The sequence below is a fragment of the Triticum dicoccoides genome, chromosome 7A (assembly GCF_002162155.2).
Source record: "Triticum dicoccoides isolate Atlit2015 ecotype Zavitan chromosome 7A, WEW_v2.0, whole genome shotgun sequence".
Lineage (NCBI taxonomy): Eukaryota > Viridiplantae > Streptophyta > Magnoliopsida > Poales > Poaceae > Triticum > Triticum dicoccoides.
In genome coordinates, this window is record NC_041392.1 from 577664188 (window position 1) to 577683706 (window position 19519).

At 46.5% G+C, this 19519-nt stretch overlaps 1 protein-coding gene across 1 annotated transcript in view; it reads right to left on the minus strand.

The window, feature by feature from the left end:
- Window positions 1–1720: 1720 nt before the first annotated feature.
- Window positions 1721–19519, minus strand: part of LOC119327863 (diacylglycerol kinase 5-like) — a 54453-nt gene continuing 36654 nt past the window's right edge. The window contains exons 7-13 of the mRNA XM_037600938.1: window positions 7516–7564; window positions 7199–7281; window positions 7001–7068; window positions 2970–3047; window positions 2659–2743; window positions 2457–2573; window positions 1721–2295 (exon numbers count right to left, since the gene is read on the minus strand). Coding sequence (XP_037456835.1) covers window positions 1966–2295; window positions 2457–2573; window positions 2659–2743; window positions 2970–3047; window positions 7001–7068; window positions 7199–7281; window positions 7516–7564 — 810 coding nt within the window. The 3' untranslated portion in view covers window positions 1721–1965. The remainder of the gene's footprint in view (window positions 2296–2456; window positions 2574–2658; window positions 2744–2969; window positions 3048–7000; window positions 7069–7198; window positions 7282–7515; window positions 7565–19519) is intronic.

Here is a 19519-nt window from a genome sequence, read left to right on the forward strand (position 1 = left end):
TGGAGTAACAAAATTGGTGATATGCGGCTATAACTTTCTGTGCTTCACTTATATTTTGTTAGAAGTTATAGGATTTGGGTGGCACTTGTTTCAATGATATATCTTGAGGATATTATCTTTGGTTTAGTACTGGAAATTGATGGAAACACAGAAGGAGAGTCTATTTCAATAGCTGTGATTTTTTGGCTTCAGTTTTAGATCATTCTTGTCACTAAGGATTTACATGCAAAGTAGCTATTGCTATTTGAAGATAGGATAATGTACTCATTGTTTAAAACGAACCTTTGGCTTTCTTTCACCACACGTGTGGCATAAATAGGTATTCGCCCACACACCGTGTGTGGCATGAGTAGGGGGGCAGCCCACACGGGCTGTGTATGGGTGAACAGTAGAATTGCCCACACGTGTGGACGCAGCTACTTTGTATCACACGGCCAACAAGTACTACGCATCCCCACCCTGCGCGTGTGGCACGAAGCAAAATATGCCCACACGTCCTGACGCAGATACAATAGGTACCCGCGGGTTGATGATTTAGTTGCCATCCGGGATGGCAGATGTAGTTATCCGGGATGGTAAATATGGTTGTAAAAGCATGGCAACTCTCTCTGTTTTGGTTAACTATAGTTGCCATGTCTAATTTATGGTAGTTGCCGCGTATAATCAAACCATAGTTGTCGTGTGTGATTAACGAATTGCCACATATGGTCAAACAATAGTTGTCGTGTGTGTTTACCTAGTTGCCACGTGTGGTTAATCATAATTGCCATGTATGTTTACCTGATTGCCACGTACGCGCAACCGTAGTTGCCTCTAGCAAACGAATCATAATTGCCATGTGTATTTACCTAGTTGTCATGTACGCGCAACTGCAGTTGTCATCCAACAACGTACGATTGTCGTGTGGGTGAAAAGCAGTTCGCCCACACGTGCGTGGACTAGGTGGTGGCTGTGTGGGCAGAAACTAGTTCGCCCACACAGCGCAGCTGGCAACCGCGTGCTGTGAGGCGTGTGGGCGACCTCTCCAACGCCCACACACCAGCCTTATCCTACGTGGCACACGAAAATTGCCTCGGTGTGACAAGATTCGTGCAAACTTAACTGTACGGTGATTCAGACATGTGGGTGAGTTGGAATGTTGTCACATCGTGTGGACGTTAGTGTTTTCGTAACTTTTTGGAGGGATTCTAATTAAAAGATGAAACTGATTAGTTTTATTCTCATGTAACCATTATAGACTAGCGTCATTGATGCGGCCGGGTGCGAACGATGGTCTTGAACCTACCATTCAAACTCCATGGGATACTTGGCTTGTTGTACTATGCTCTAGTAATGTCGTGAGCCACTACTTAGTTGATGAGTTTTTTATGATTAATGCAAGTCTTTGAACTTTGTGCTTGAACCACATGAAAATTTTCACACATACAGTATACATCTACAAGTACTCCCTCCGTTTCTAAATACTTGTCTTTCTAGGCATTTCAGCAAGTGACTACATACAGAGCAAAATGAGTGAATCTACATTCTAAAATATGTCTACATACATCCGTATATAGTAGTCATTTGAAATGTCTAGAAAGACAAATATTTAGGAACGGAGGGAGTACTTGTGTATTTATTTTCAAAAAAAATGGAACTTAAAAAATACTTTGAAAATTCTGGGCTCCATGGAGCCCAAGAGCCAAAAAGCCTCACTCCAACATCTGCCCTCTAAATTAATGAGGCAACGGACTTATAGAAAATAGAGTACAATTCTGTAAGGAATAAGTTGCACATTTCTATCAAGATTCTGAATCTATACAAAGTTGCATTAGTAAATAAAAATAGCTGCTCCGCGCTTGGTTCACTAAACTCCAGCTATACAGGGTTTTGCATGAAGCTATTTGCATATAGTGATATCACTTTACTGGACAAATATTGTGAACCGGCAAGATATGATGTTTGCCATAAGAATGGATATGCAGCTCAGCTGAGATGAGCAATGTCGATCTCATCAGGGAGCTTGAAGGTTTCCGCGGCCCCAAACTTCCTCCTGCCATCCTCCCACTCCTCGTCATCCACGTCGTTCTTGTGTTCGTCACTGCGGTCGCTGTGGCCGTGTGACGACAACGGGTCACTGAGGCTCATTGACTTGCAGGGTTCGTTTGCTAGCATGGTCACCTGGCCTTGGTGTGAGATCTCAATGACAATAGTGTCATCGTCCTTTGGGAGGGGCTGCTTCCACGGCTCCCCATCGACCCTCATGAACGTGTGGTCCACCACGCCTTTGTGGAACTCGAAGCGGATCCTGTGGGTCTGGTTTTGCAAGATGTCAGCATGATATTGCAGGATGGGAAGAAGAGAGTTTTGATGCATGAAGTTGCAAAACGCATTAATGCACTGCAGCAAGCAATCTCGTCCAATATTCAGTTGTGAGATGCCAACGGGACAGGAGGAACAAAAGAAACACTTCATACCTGTGCAAGGCGATGGCCGTGCCCATTAGGAGCCAACAGAACCAGCCCGTGCCAAGCATCGCGGAACCCGACAACCTCAATAAGGCCATCATCGACGTAAGGCAGCGTGAACTCCGTCTGCACATTGTCACGGAAAACATGTGAATCATATCAACATGCAGCTCAAACAAAAATTGATGGGGCATGGCGCATCGGAACTCACATTTATTTTCCTTGCACCAGGTTCGCCCCATGGATTCAAACCTCCAGAAAAACTAGGTAGGTTCACACAGACGATTGATCGAATGCTGCAAGAGGTAAAGTAGCATAGATTACAACTCCATCTACTACCCAAGAATATTACAGAAATGGTGTCATGATATAAGTAGACCACAAAGAGTATGTTGGAAGACAGAACAGAAGAGCAGGGTGACCAAAAATTCCCATCATGCTTGTAAGCATGTAGGCTTAAATTACAGTATACAAGAATAGAATAAAATGCACTGTAGTGAACTGGAAGACATCAAAGTTCACCTGTGATGAATCTGTAGTTCTTCCCAGTGGCCACCAGGCTTTTTCATAACCTTCACCTTTGCAAAGTGAGGAATATTCCTGGAACAAAACATTCAGCTTATCAACAAAGGAGATGAAGATACCAACTTCACAAATATGTATTGTATGAAGGATTCCCCTCCCCCTCGCCCAACCCGCTCCCGCGAGGGGGGGGGGGGGGTGATTCCCTCGACCGGCCGCAAATAGCCCCCTTCCCCCTCGATCTCCTCCCCCCGCCGTCACCGGAGCGTGCCGCCGGGCAAAGCCCGGCCGGCGGCGGCGGGCCATCTCACCCTTCGCACAGGGAGGGCTGGCGCGGGGCAGCCTCCTCGCGTGCTTGCGCGGCGCCCAATCTGACCAAATAGCAATTCATTGAAATCATTCGGGTCACCTCTTTTTTAAGCACTTGACCAAGCCTATTTCTATAGAAAAGGACAGGAATCTATACCTGCCCGGTCACACACATCATCTCGAGCGCGGAATCTACTACTCTAACAAGATACTCGGCTCGGGTGGGCTCTCCTCGTGTAGCTTTTTGTTCTCGAGGAAGAAAATCTCATTGATTACTTATAATGCCGGATGAAGCAAGTTACAGCCGGTTAACTGCTGACTTTCTTTGCTAGCTCACCCGAAACTCTGTCTTCAGGAGGAAAGCTTGCTTGAGTACCTTACTTGAAAACAAACCGCTTGAGCTGTAACCGAAACAGAAAGGTTTGATGAGCCGCTGCTTGCTCTCTAACTGCTCAAGTAAGAACTCTGGGGAAGGAATCCGATCTGCAGATGAAGCAGAAGCAGGCAAAAGGCGAGCGCACAACGAGGAATTTTCCATACTAGATCGACTCAACATTACCGAATCTACTCTGAGACTCGAGCTATCTAAGCATCCAGGGAAGTGATTCCACAAGCTAGAGAGATTCTCCTCTTTTCTTTTTCAGAGTTGAGCTCAGGCTAAGGCGCATGCCTTCCGTTCCTTGCTTGCTTATGCACTTTTGAATTAGATCCTTGTTATCAATGCCAACTAGGTATCATAAGTAAATGGATCCCGGTTGTTCAATCCTTTGATAACCAAGGTCATTCTTTGCTAAAGAGAAATGATCACTATGAGTCAGACTCAATAGAATTGGATCCATTCCAAATAGCGAGAATTAGGATTCTTGATCCCTCTTACCACTTTAGGGGATGGGGGTGAAGGGGGGTTTACATACAACCGGGGCAAAGTGGTTTATGATTGAATCTCAGAGGCATTCTTATCAGAGAAATGGGCAATTGAAGCGTCTTTCTGTCTATCGACGGCAGAGTCTATTGATCTTCCACAATCCGGTAATGCTTTTTCTCAATTCAATGCGGAGACCCCATTTCCTTTTGATCGTATTACGCTTGACTCGCTGCAAAACATTTCGCTTTTTGCGCCACGCTCGTACGTGGTTTACACTCCTAGCTAGCGTAGCGCCAGCCGTCGAAGTGAATGAATTCGAAAGAACGCAGAAGTAAGGAAATGAGACGACTCTTTCTTGAACAATTTCATAAGCAGATCTTCCCCTCCACACCAATCACGAGTTTTTTTTTATTTTTTGGGGTTGATAGCGGAAAAGTCGACAGATAAGTCACCCTTACTGTCCCTTTACAGAACCGTACATGAGATTTTCACCTCATACGGCTCCTCGGTCAATTCTTTCGAAGGGATCCTTTTCCTCGTTCAAGAGTCTCCGCCCTTCTTCCACTCCGTCCCGAAGAAAAGGTTCGGTTCGGATAAGTAAAGCCAAGGTCGAGCGAGCAGGAAAGAGTTTGTTATTCGCTATTGGCTTAGTACGGCCTATACATAATAGGGGCTCTCCCCCTTTTTCACTTAGTTTAGTTGGAATGGAAAGAGAACTTCCTTTAGTTTTTCTTTTTTTTTTGTTGCCTGGTTCGGTCTCTCCGAGTGGAATAAGTGGGTCCTTCTTCTTTTTCCTGACTGATGAAGGTCGAAACCTCGATCCATCCCAGAGTAGCCATCGGCTGGACGGCGGTGAACGGGGTATAAACTCCTCAAAACGAAGTTCTACTTTGTCTTTGGAAGAATTGGAAGAAGCTGTCTTTCTTTGATGGTAGTGCCCTTTCTTCACGCTCACCATCTCTGCAGAGCTTAACAAGATAATCCACGCCAACAACCAAAGCCAACAAGCCTTCGCTCAGAAGCAGGAGAAGATAAGAGAAACACCGTCTGGTAAGGTTGGATCTATAAAACAATGTTGGTTGACAGAGCTATCTTGACATTATAGGTGGGGTCTTTGGATAGCAGGTATGCTGTGTCAGAGAGCATTGGTGAGATTATTCCTGATGCTTTTACAGTAGCAGCAGTCTCGGTAGCAGAAGTAGATCCGAGTGTAGGGGCTTCGAAGAGTGAATAAGTTCGTTCGCAGTGATGTGTAATCTCTTGAAATCGAGAGAAGAGGTGTAAAAAAGAAATGCTTTTAGGCAGGCTTACTTGGCAGGGCACGGCGGCGCGATGTTGAAGGCCGTTCCGGCGACGGCGGGGGCTGCTGGCGATGGGCGGCGGTGTGCCCCGCCGCGGCAGCGGCAGCATTATCCGGCTCGGCCCTGACCGGATCCTGCCCGTGGCGGGCGGTGACGCAGTGGTTGTGCCTGCTGGAGTCGGGGACGGCGGCTGGCGAGGCGCAGCTCGGCCAGATCTGACCTCTTGCAGGGCGGGTCATGGACGGCGTGGGTCAAGGAGGGCAGTAGTGGTGCGAGCCAGGGGTCGGGGACGGCGGCAAGCGGCCCGGCCAGATCTGACCTCACGGCGGCGCGGGCCGCATTCGGCTAGGGCTGCGGGCGGCTGCCTCGACCGGGGCCATCTCGGCTGGTCGGGGTGGTGGCACAGTGGCGGTGGGAGCGGCTCTGCCCACGGCAGCGACCAGCTTCTCCGGTGTCGGCTCGTCTGCGTTCAGACCGTCTCGACCTTCGCCCCATCTCCTCGTCATCCGGGCGTTACTCCCATCAAAAAGGACTAGTCCTCACCTAGTCGCGGTCCACCGCTCGTCTCGCGTCCGGTGCTGCAGGACCAAGCTCGTCTCGCGCATGGTGCAGCGGGATCGAGCTCGTCTCACGCACGGTGCAGCAGGACTGACCTCGTCCCCCTCTCGGTGCCGTAGGACCGAGCTCGTCTCGCGCTCGGGGCAGCAGGACGGGTCGGTGGATGCCAGTTCTGGCCGGCCTATCGGGTCTCGACGCTGGGGGTCGCCTAGGGGTGCGAAAGGTGGGACCTTTCCGCTCGTCTCTTTCGTTGGGGTGGAGGCAGGTCTCGTGTGAGGTGGTGTCAAGGTCTTGGATGCCGGGGCGGTGGCCCTGGTGGTGGTAGCACGGTGCTTTTGGGCAGAGCCCGTGCTGTGGCGCTGCCCGGTCACCATGGTCGTGTGGGCGGCGTGGTTGCCGGGATGTGGTGTTCGGTGGCGGTGAGTGTTGGCCGAGGTGAAAACATGTTCTATCTTCGGACGGACCGGCGGCGACGAAGATCATTCCCTTCCTGAAGGCGTCATCGCGGCTCTCATTGCCCGTCATGCGGCTCCAGGGGAAACTCTGATCCTTGGATCGGGCGGTGGCGGTGCTCCGGTGTCGTACCCTTCCTGAAGGCGCCACCTTGGAGCACATGGTTCGTCATATGTAGCTTCATCTCTTCGTGGTGGTAGTGCTAGGAATGGTGTTGCTGCGCTCAGCACCTATGTATCCTGCCTTGGGTGTGTGTGTGTGTGTTGCGGTGGCGTGTGTTTGTACTAGATGCTTCATGGTCGGTGCTTTATATATAAAGCGGGGCGAAAACCTTTTTCGATAATATGTAATGTATAACCTTTTGTAACCTAAAATAGTCAAGAAATAAGCTGAAGACTTGATCTAAATTACAAATAAATAAATTAGCCTTGAAATGTGGCTTGTAAAGTACACTCCCTCCCCTTCCACTTTATTGGCAGGGCTATTGGAGTTTTGTGTTCTGTTTTTCGGATAAAATTAGGGGTTGGATCCAATCAACAAACTACCTCGAAGACGGATGACTTAGAGAAGCGCAAAACCATCCTTGTTTAAGTCCGAGCTTAGCATATTGTCCCTGTAAACATGATTGCATTAACAATTCACAAGGCTCGGCATAACTTGAAAAGCACTATCTGGTCATTTGTCTAATCGACAACACGGGATGGCAAGGAGATTGTCTCCTGAAGAATACAAAAAAAAGATACCTGATTTGTCAGCTGATTTTTGAATTTCTCTGGATTTCTCTTCCTTTCGGAATGAAATGCATAAGATATTTCTGCATCCATCCCTGCAACATGCAAAAACATGATCATCATGTCTGACAACCCAGGTTTTTCACAGCAATATATGCTCGAGGGTTCATGAAAGGAACTTGGGATTTTTAATCTGCTATGGAATTAAACAGTTAGACAGTGTAGGGTACATACATAAAGTTCATTCATAAACAGTTAAACAGGTAGAAAGTGTATGGTATGTGGTTCATGTTGGCAATAAATTAGGTAGTACATAGAGAAACCCTTACCCATACTAAAGTAATTCCAAAATCCTCCGCGGAATGTGTGGTAACCTTCCTGGAGAAACAAGGAAAAATAAAAATGGAAACTTTGAATTAGATTTGGTAACTAGTTGTCTTACTTTGATGGAACATATTTATCAAGAAACATAATACCATAAGAAATACTTGCATAAAGATATATTTTTTTCTCGACATGCATGTTGGGATCCACCTTATGTGAGATGTGAGGAGATGACCATTTGAAGACTCTAGTCAGTCCAAAGTTGTGCAAGAGCCCATTACCAATTAGTGTTGTGACTTAAGGACATTTTTAGACTTTGAACAAGGGGAAAGCAGGTGTCTAGCCTCCCATGCAGAAGCCACCAACACAAGCAACAAATTTCAGGTTAGCCTCCATTGGAGAAGAGAAGAGAAAGACAAGAGATAAAGGAAGGAGAGGAAGATTGAAGAAATAAGCTTGCCATCAAGCAAAGGTATCTCATCTGGTAGGAACCGGATCCCTACCAGGGCGTGGTCTCGGGTTGTAGGGGTGGAAGGAGGGATGACGTGAGGAAGGCGTGGTCGCCGGCACTAGGGCGCCGTCGTTGCATGCGCGTGAGAGAGAGAGAGCAGGGCCGGCGGCTAGGGTTAGGTCTCCCGGCTCCCTAAGGAAGCCGAGCAAATATGATTGCTTCTTGCTTAATCCCAAAACGGGTCCTTACACGAGTTTATATAATCCTCCTAATAAGATAATTGGGCTAAGCCCCTAATAACGATAAGATAAACTGGGCCACAACTAACTGGGCTAAGCCCCTAATATGCCGGTCATAACATCTCTCCTCACCTGCACAAACAGCTCGTCCTCGAGCTGGAAGGCGGGGAAGATCAACGGTCGCCAAACACCTCCGCGTCAACTGGGGCGGGCTGGTCGCCGAGCCCGGCGGCGGCGGGGTCCTCCTCAATGCAGTATGCAACCTTCAAGTAGAAGAGTCGTGGGCAGACGTGGCCCGATACGTAGGGCTCATCACGGTTGAAGCACAACCCTTGGCGGCGACGCTCGAGTTGCTTGGCCGGGGTGAGCTGGCGGAACGGGCATGTTGCAGCCGCGGTGAGGGGCGCCGCGGAAGCCTGGGCAGGCCGACCCTGCGCGGAAACTTCCGGCCAAGGTGGTGGCCCAGCGGCCCGGGGCGGTGGCGCCTGCTGGATGGCCACCGCACGATGCTCGAACGCGCGGGCGTAGTACATGGCCGTCTGGAGGTCTTGTGGCCCGCGCATCTCCATGTCCACGCGGATGTGGTCCGTTAGGCCGCCGACGAAGAGCTCAGCCCACTGACGAGCCAAAACACCGGGGGCGTGGCACGCCAGTGCCTGGAAGCGGTCGGCGAAGTCTTGCACTGAGGTGAGGAACGGAAGACGCCCAAGCTCCGCCAGACGGCTCCCACCTATAGGCGGACCGAAGCACAAGAGGCACAAATCGCGGAAGCGCTCCCATGGTGGCATGCCGCCCTCGTCCTGTTCGAGGACGTAGTACCACGTCTGCGCGACTACTCGGAGATGATACGAGGCGATCCAGGTGCGGTCGGACACGAGCGTGCGCTGTCCCCTGAAAAATTGGTCGCGTTGGTTGAGCCAATTCAAGGGGTCGACGGTGCCGTCGTAGGTCGCGAACTCCAGCTTGGAGAATCTTGGCGGTGTCTGGACATGGACGACAGGCAAGTGCACCTCGTTAGCACGGAGCAGCAAGGATGACAGGGCCGAGTAGGCAGGCATCAGGGTGCCGCCCTGGAACAGGGGCCCGTCGACACTGGAAAAGGGCTCGGCGGAGCCCGAGGACCCGCCAAACTACATGGCCGGGTGCGTCACCGGCGGGGGTAGCACGTGCGGCCCGACCGAGGCCGTCGTGTAGACCGGCTCAAGGGACCCAACGAGCCAGGCCAGTAACGGAGACGGCGACGGGGGAAACCGGACCTGGTGGATGGGCACCCCCAGGCCCATCGCCGGGATGCCCAGGGCCACGGTCGCCAGTGGCGGCAGGTGCGGCTGTTGCCCCTGCTGCATGGTGGAGGCGCAGGGGTTCGTCACTGGTGGCGGCTGCCACGGCAGCTGCTGCATGGCGGCGGCGACGGGGGTCGGCGAGGATGGCGGTTGCTGCTGCGGTGGGGCGGTGGCGAAGGGCACCGGCAGCTGCAACCCATAGGATCTCGCGAGGAACGTGTAGATGCCCGTGACCGCCTGGGTGAGATCCCGGATGGCAGCCGTCATCTCCTTCGGGGTGAAGACGACGGGGACGGGCGCGGCGGAGGTGACCGACACCGCCAAGAGCGGGGCGCTGGCCATGGTGGCCATCGGGGCGGTCGTCGCGATCGGCAGCGGGAGGGTCAGGGTGGGCGGTGGCGAGGACATGATCGCACCAAAGCTATCTGATACCAAATTGGTACGGACCGGATCCCTACCAGGGCGTGGTCTTAGGTTGTAGGGGTGGAAAGAGGGATGACGTGGAGGAAGGCATGGTCGCAGGCGTTGGGGCGCCGTCGTTGCGTGCGCGCACGAGAGAGAGAGAGAGAGAGAGAGCGCAGGGGCGGCGGCTAGGGTTAGGTCTCCCGGCTCCCTAAGGAAGCCGAGCAAATATGATTGCTTCTTACTTAATCCCAAAACGGGTCCTTAGATGAGTTTATATAATCCTCCTAATAAGATAATTGGGCTAAGCCCCTAATAACAATAAGATAAACTGGGCCACAACTAACTGGGCTAAGCCCCTAATATGCCGGTCATAACATCATCCCCAAAGGTTTTTATTCTTCAAGCTGTCGTTCCAATATGTTGGTTAGATTGTTCCAATCCCTAGCTCTTGCAGCCACAAATCTTATTGTCATCCAAGATAGAGAAATCTTGAGAGAGCCTATAATGCTACATAGAGAAGAACTTGTGTCCCACATTTGATAATAGTGATAGAAGATTAGGGTGGCTTCGGCTCATGATTTTTACCCCAACTTGGGGTTTTTGTGTAAATATCTGGTGTCTCGATGTGTTGATATTGCTATTGCAGTTCAGAGGTTCTCTTGACTTGAACAATGATTAATTGTTGTGTGGGTTGCTTCCTTCGTATAGGTTGTTGCATATGTTTCCTTCCGTGCTGAGCAACGACCCTTGCGTTAGTACATTAAGTGGTGCAGAGATTATTTTGTTTCTGCTGCAGTTTTAAACCATAAGTATGCTAATTCACAACAAAGTGCTATCAGAAATAGGTTTCCCAGGAGGTTTGCTTATCCCGGTTGCTTGGTTGTTATTGGAGTTGCTGCTCACAATGTCCATGGAATAAGGTGCCACAAAAAGTGGCATGATAAAACTCGGTTCTTCTGAGTACTCTCTAGGGAAGCCCATGATGTAAGACATCCTTTACTGGAAGGATTTGTATGAGCCAGTTGTGAAAGATAATATACCTACCGGTGTCATGGAAGAAGAATGGAGAGTGTTGAACCGAAAAGTGGTATATATGATTCGTTTGTACATCAGTTGTAATATATTCCACCATGTTGAAAATCAAACAAACATGTATGAGATGTGGCAGAAGTCGGAATCCATGTATGAGAAGAAGAATCCATGAAGGCCTCGGTAGTCAAAATACTTGCAAAGATTGAGTGCCGAGATGGCAGCAGTGTGATTGAGCACTTGAATGTCTTCCAATGCCATATAAATCAACTCTCGGCCATGAAGATCAACTTTGAGGACGAGGCACAATCATTATTGTTGCTGAGTTCCATGCATGATAGTTGGAACAACCTCATCATGTCACTTGGCAATTGAGCTCCGGATGGTAAGCTGATATTGGAAATGGTGAAGAACAATATGTTGAATGAAGAAGACAAAAAGAAGGAAAAGGGTGAGAATGACGCCTCTTCTGTTGATGCGTATTTGGCTAAAACCCATGGGAAGAAGGAGAACTGTGAACGCAGTCATGCATGATTTCAGCAAGGCATGGGTTAATCCAGGGTGATCAAAGTCAAGATAGAGAAAGAGTTCACTTCCTTTCATTGGGGTAATTTGGGAACACAAGAGTGGTTGCAAGAAATACAAAAAAGAGCTTGCAGAGGGTAAACATGCAAACAAAATTGAGCAAAAAGCTAAGAAACTCGACCATGATTGCACAAGATAAGGACTATTTAGTTATTGAAGATGAAGAATTTTATAATGTTGTTCGTGATGATGCAATGAGTCGTGGATTCAGGTTCGTCCTTTCACATTACACACACAAAGAGTAATTCAAATCCTACACTAGTGGCATTACTAGCCAAGTGAGGATGGGAAATAATGGTTCATCCACCATTCGTCAACACAGGATGCAGGTTGGTGCTCGATGACGTGAGACATGTTCCAGATATAAAGTAGAATCTATTATCTGTGGTCAAGTTTGATTGTATCAACATAGGGTTGTTGGAGACATGCCCTAAAGGCAATCTGATGATGATTATTTACTTATGTATTCATGAGTTATTTGTATTTTCCTTGAACAACATCACTGATATGTATCAATAAGTATGTGACTTGTTTGTGAGACTATATATTATATGATGCTTTTTTTAATGGTCCATGGTCGGTAAGGTTATGCAGACACACACCCTTTGACTAGTATATGATTCGGTTGATGACTATGTTTCACAAGTCATGGGCATAGAGATGCCAACCCGATAGTATGGACTCATGGATGGAGATCACCGAGCGGACAAACCCATTATGAGACGCAATGAGACCCACTACGAGACGCAATGAGATCAGGGGCGGAGCCAGGAATTAGACATAGGGGGCGAGTCGGAAATTTAAATTTTCACAGCCTGCGACGAGTTATAAATGACTTCCTTAAACAATTATTTTCACAAATAGAATCTAAAGCTTAGCTCGTAAAATATTGTACTGAAGATAGATCAAACATACAACTAATAAATTTAATTATAAAATAGAAGGATATCAATAAGCAGCAATGTTTATTGGGTTTTAAAAGAAACTTCTAACCGGTAAAAATTAACATATCGTCTTACATGCTTGACTAATAGGCTGCTAGGTAGTAATCCATAAAACAGACTGAACTAGGTACCAGTATAGCATACGCCAGCGTACCTTTCAAGCCTTAGATCATGCTCATATACTCGGTGGAATCAATGACATGGCTAGATGGCTGAATCAACAGAGCGGTTAATTACATGGAAGCAACTTGCGTCTTTGCCTTAGTAGTCTCCTAGCGTCGGTAGCACCAGCGAACGGGAGCAGCGCCTGGCTGTTGGCGAGCGGGACTGGGGTGTAGCGAGCCATTGAGCGGCGGCAAGAAACCCTAGCAATTAGCGAATTGGGAGGTAGATTTTGGATCAGATAAACACACAGACTTAAAGAAATATCAAACGTGTAGGCCTCTTGCCTCTAAACCAATGGTTAGAATGGGTGGATGGGCTACTTTTGGGGCTTTAGTTTGCATGGCCATACATTAGCATAATTTGACTTGAGGACCTCACATGTTCTCGGGTGAGGATGGACTCACTTAGGGTCTATCAAACACTACTCCACAACTGAGTAGTTATAAAGGTAGCTTTTGGGTGAGTCGTGAGATATGCAACGAGACATGGTTGACCAACATGGGATTTACCCCTCCGATACGGAGAGATATTCTCCGGGGCCTCTCAATTGATCAGATTCAGAAAGCATGGCCATGTGACTTGGGTTAAGTGTTAACCCGGTTCAGGAATCTGTATCACGGTTTCGAGGAGAAGTTGAGCTACCACAAGGGTGACAAGTACTTGCCTTGAGCTCTGCTCAATAACATATATTGTGAGGCAAAAGGAATGTTGCATATGACATATTGTCGAGGTTCGTGAACCAACTTTATGCACACATGGGAGTTGGCATGTTCTGCTAGGAGCCACTATCAACTATCGACTCGGGTGGTGTCCATGTGTAGGTGAACCTATAGGGCCGCACACTTAAGGGGCAGGAGCCATTCGGATTGGATCTGAGTGGAAATTGGGTGTGGACTCCTAGCGAGCCTCAAGTGTTCAGCCCACGTCGTGATCTATATAAAGGGGAGTGGGCACACCTTTTAGGGTCGATCTTTTTTCTCCCACCACAGCCACCGCTGCCGCCACTTCCCACGGGCCTATGTCACGTGACCGGACCGAGTAGTAGCCGCCCGACACTACTCCTCGTATGTGTGGATACCTTGGAGGCATACCATATATGTGCTTGGACGAACCGTTCACGTGAACTGCAAGGAGTTGTTTGAGGGATCCGGGAGGAACTATTCACGAGAGATCGGCTATAGGAGGAGGTGACTAGGTTGATCACCCACACGCACGCTACTATGACTGTGTCTAATAGTAAAACCTGATCTGTGATCTATCCCCAGTACTATGATCTTGGTTGCGTGGTAGATTTTTTTTTGTGCTAGCATAGCGTTCCGCGTGCCTCAACAAGGGTTACATTTTGTACACTCCCGCCAAACTATGCGGATAATGCTCTTGATATTATGCACACTCATGTTTGCTCTATGACTGAAAGAATCCCTTCATGGAGCATTATAATTTGTGACTTTCATTGATGACCATTCCAGAAAAGTTTTTGTATATGTGATGAAAAACAAGTATCATTTGCTTGAAGCCTTCAAGGTGTTCCATGTGAAAGTTAAAAGAAGTGTGTGAGATGAGACAATGGTGGTGAATATGAAGGTCCTTTTGAGAGGTATCACAGAAAGTATGCATCAGGCTAGAGAAGAGTAGTATGGCATCAGACTAGAGAAGAGTTCACCAAAGACACCTTAGCTCAATGGACTTGCAGAGATAATGTACAGGTCAATCAAAGAGATGGTCACAACAATACTCTCTCATGCTAATTTACCTAATCCATTCAGGTTGAAGCATTAATGAACGATGTGTATGTTTTATCTATCTCCCTCACTTCATACAAGAACTTAAAGGTTTTTGGCTGCAGTGCATGTCCCAATGGACGAGGGGTCGAAGGTTGATAGCAACACAAAACAGTGCATCTAAATCATCCAACCAAATGAAGAGTTTGGTCATAGATTGTGTGATCCAACCAATAGGAAGATTGTGAGAAGCCAAATGTGTTGTTCGTCAAAGATGAAACAATTGAACATATTGGGAAACTAGAGAAGCCGAAGACCATCACACCTCAGATTGACATGTATCCTCCTCCCCCCCTCATGCATGACAATCATGGGGGAGATGTTGACACTGAACACATGGAGATGCAATTGTCTAAGGAAGTACATGTGGAGGTGATGAGTAGCCTTATAATGATGATGCCAATGATGGTCCACCTGATTCAACACAGGTGCAACAACAAAGAAGAAGAAGAGGTATATTACCTTCCATCAAGTATCCACCACATCAATATGTGTTGAGTGATGCACGTGAGTCCTCATGCTATGAGAAGGCAATGCCTGGTGAGTATAAGAATGAATAGTTGAAAGCCATGCATGAAGGATGATATGAAGTCCTTGTATGAGAATGGCACCTTTGAGTTGGTGAGTTTGCCGAAGGGAAGACACCTCACATCCAAGGTACAAGGCTAGATTGGTCCTGAAAGGTTTTAAATAGAAAAAGGGTATTGATTATGATGCTCCGGTGGTCACCATAGATTGGAAATTGAGCAACTTGATATGAAGAAAGCATTCCTACATGATGAATTGATGATCTAGAGGAGATATATATGGAGAACCTAAAGGAATTCATGGTTTTAGGCAAGGTGCACTTAGTTTGCAAATTGAATAAGAGCTTGTATGGTTTGAAGCAAGCTCCTCGGCAATGGTACAAGAAGTTTGAGTCTATTATGACTGGGCTTGGTTACATAAAGCACAACCTGATCATTGTGTCCTTATGAAGAGGTACGCCGAGGGTGATTTCATTATTCTCTTGCTTTATTTTGATGATATGTTGATTGTTTGTAATGGTACAAAGATGATTGCTCTCCTCAAGAAGTCATTGAGTAAATCATTTGCCATGAAGGATTTGGGATCAACTAAGAAAATGCTTGACATGAAAATCTCCCATGATAGATCAAACAAGTTGTTTTGGCTCCCACTGGAAAGATACATTGAGAAGGTACTTCAAATTTTCAACAAGGATGCAACACCTTCTAACTCTCTGTTTGTAGGTCATCACCAACTGGCTGCTAAACAATGTCTTACAAGGAAGAAGGAGAAAGAAGAAATAAGTTTAGTACCATACAAATGTGTTTTGGGCAGTTTGATGTATGCCATGGTGTGGTATGCACTAGGCCTGATATTGCCTATGCATTTGGAGTTGTTAATCGGTTCATGAAAAATTCAGGCAAATTGTAACATCCCAAATTTTCAATTTGGAATGTTATACATTAGATCATCACTGCATATCATATTCTTTTGCTTTTGGTTTGATCCTAGAAATTCTACGCAACTCAAGGACCCTCGGAGAGAGTTGGGGATTTCGTTATTTTCATATTTGAGTTTTCTCAAATTTTGAAAATAGGATCATTTGATTTTATTTATTTTATCTTCAATTATTTCTATTATAAAAATATGAGAGAGGGAATAAAATGACTTTCCCAAAATAAAGAAATATTGAGGATCTAATAAAAAATCAAATAAGATTTTATTTTGGAGTTATTTGCTATTTTATTTGAATTTAGAAAAAATGCGCGTTTTTTCAAAATTGCATTTAGGCCCCAAATAAATGTTCATCCTGTTCAGCTTGATTTTACAAGTCGGGGAAAATTTATTTCAGGATTTTTGGAGTCCGTTTAGTATTTCTTTTATTTATTTTTCTGCGCGTAATTATTTAAAAAACGCGCAACCGACTTTGGTCCGTATTCGGCCAGGACTCTTTCCGGCCGGCCTTTATAAGGAGCCGCCCCGAGCCCGTAAGCCCACCCCGCGCCTAACCCTAACCCTAGCCGCCTGCCGCCGCTGCTGTCGCCGCCGCCGGACGCCGTCGCCTGGCTGCCCCGCGCCGCCGCACCATCGCCCCGCGCCGTCGCCGCCCCGCGCCGCCGCCGCCGCCCGGAGCCACCCCGCCGCCCTGCCGCCGCCCCGCCGCCGCCCGCTGACCCCGCCACCGTCGCCGAGGTTGACCCCCCTGCCACCGCCAGTTTTCCCCGGAAAACCGCTTGGTTTTCCGTTTGGTTTTTCGTCGGTTTTTTTAGATCCGTTTTTTTATTTAGATCGGTTTATTTCCGGTATAGTTTATTTAGCGATCGTTTGCTCGTTCGTTCATTTTAACGAACGCGTTCACCGTTTAGTTACAGAAAACGAACGTTCGTTCGTTAATCTGTTCATCGTTTTTCTTTTTCTCGGATTTTCCGCAATTATTTCTAATTGCGATTTCTGATCCGATTTTCGTTCTAGTATAACTTTTCGCTCGTTTATCAGAATCAGACGATTCAAGCGCCTGGAGTTTCGTCTCGAAACCCTCTTTCCGTTTAACCAACTCAAACAAGTTTTTGCTTCTGTAAAATTTGACCTAGATCCAGATTAGTAAACGAAGCTTGTTTCTTTCGCCGTTTGAGTTTTGTTGCTTCGTTCGATTTGATTCTTTTTGCAAACCGGAGTTCTTAAGTTGAACTTTCTGGTCAGTTCTCTTATTTGAGTTTTACCTGTGCATTAGTTGAGTACTTATTGTATGCTTGTTTGTTTGCGATAGAGTACCCGGAGTGCGCCGCTTGCTACTTTGAATCGCTAGGTTTCGCGGATCATCAGCAAGGCAAGTAACACTTTGACCATACCATTAGATCAATCCTCAAACATTGCATGAATAGGATCTAATTAAATTGTGGGTTTTGGGAAGTAGATGAGGTAGTACCTATTACCTGTTTTATTATCAAACCCTTGGGAGTTACTTCTACATTTGCTTATATTGCCATGCTATGCTAGTAGACGTGGATTGGGTGAGTGTATCCATGACAGATGTGAGATTGTTAAATTAATGATTTATTTAAGGTGGCAGCTTAAACACACATCTGGGTGGATTGAGGCACCTGGGTATTCCAGCGATTGCCTGTTTTTTTTATGGACCGCCACCCAGGCTTAAAGGGATCATGAGATTATTCATACTAGAAACTTTCGTGTGCAGCCACAAGCTACTATGGGCTCTAGCATAGTTGATTAAGTCGTGCGAACTTTTACAGTGGTAGACTAGCAGATGTAGGGGAAAGTAGGTGTAACGGTCTACCCGTTCGTAAGGTGCTAGCACTTCTGAAAGACTATGTCCCGGTCATTCGTTTCTCAAACACCATGTAGTGCAAGAATCCCAACGAAGGAGATCGAGTCTTGTGGGGAAAAGTGTGCAAACCTCTGCAGAGTGTATAAACTAATCATGGTTAGTCGTGTCCCCGGTTATGGACAACTTGAGTATCTAGTACTTGGATTATCATGTGAATCTCATCATGTTACTCTAATTAATATTGTTGGGTTTTATATATGATGCTTAATTGGGATTGAGAGGGTGTCTACACTCTCAATGTTTAACAACTACTATGATAGTTAAATAAAATTTATTCCGTTGCAGTAGGGAAAAATTGGCTTTACGCAAAACTGTAACCATAGAGCTTTCCACCAGCCAAATATGCATGTAGTATAGCCTTATTCTTTTATTACTTTCTATGTGTTACTTTGCCAGCATATTCCATGTGCTGACCCGTTTCGGGCTGCAACGTTCATGTTGCAGACTTTTCAGACGACGAGTAAGGTGCCTTTAGGTCGTGGTTCTATACTCAGTGATGCCGTTGGAGTTGATGGACTCACTTATCTTCCAAGCCTTCCGTTGTTATCGTTATTAGATGGCCTTAAGCCATATTTATTGTAATAAGTTCGCTTTTGAGACATTCGATGTAATAAGTGTGTGATTGCTACTCTGTTATAAATCCATTCAAGTATTGTGCGTGTCAGCATTACTGATCCGGGGATGACACTGAAGCACAGAGATCAAACTGTTTGAGGTCTGGTCGCTACACAAATCCTGTTGGAATGCAGTGAAATGTTCTAGGTACCTCAAGTGAATTCAAAATCATGTTTATGATTTGGAAGTAGTGATCATGTATTGCATTGCTATACAGATGCAGATTATGATGGTGACATTGACCGTAGGAAGTCAACCTCGCGATACGTGATGACTTATGCAGGGGGCGGTGTCATGGAAATTAAGATTGCAAAAATGTGTTTTGACGTTGACCATAGAAGTTGCGTACATAGTTTTGGCTGATGCATGCAAGGAAATGTTGTGGATAAAGAACTTTCTGCAGTAGATAAGCATGAAGCAAGAGAAGTATGTTGTGTTTGCAACAGTCAAAGTGTTATTCACCTTGCCAAGAATTCAAGCTATCACTCTTGTATAATTGGATTTGAGATATCATGAATTCCAAGTTGCTACAACTTGAAAGATCCTTACTGATAAGAATGGTTCGGATATGATGACTAGGATATTGCCAAGTGAGAAGCTACAAGCATGTTGCAGGATAAAGGGCATGACGGACCCACCTCATGGGTCAGAGGGGGGGATTTGTTGACATGTCCTCATGTGGGTTGTGAGGAGATGAACCTTTGAAGCCTTTAGGTAGGCCAAAGTTGTGCAAGTGCCCACTACCGATTAGGGTTAATGACCTAAAGACATTTGACTTTGCACAAGGGAAAGGGGCCTCCCATCCAACAGCCAACAACAAGTGACAAATTTCACGTTAGCCTCCATTGGAGAAGAGAAGAGAAAATCAACAGTTAAAGGAAAGGAGAGCAAAATTGAAGGAAAAAACTTGCCATCGAGCGAAGGGGTCTCACCCTAAAGTTTTGAAGTTCAGATCCACCACCTTGTCTCCTTCAAGTTGTGGTTTCACCATGTTTGGTGAGATTGTTCCGACCACTAGCTCTTACAACCACAAATCTTGTTGTCATCCAAGATATAGAAATCTTGATGTATGAGAGTCTATAGTGCTACCTAGAGAAGAACTTGTTATATCTCATCTATGATAATAAAGAAAGAAGATTTGGATGGCTCTGTACTATGGT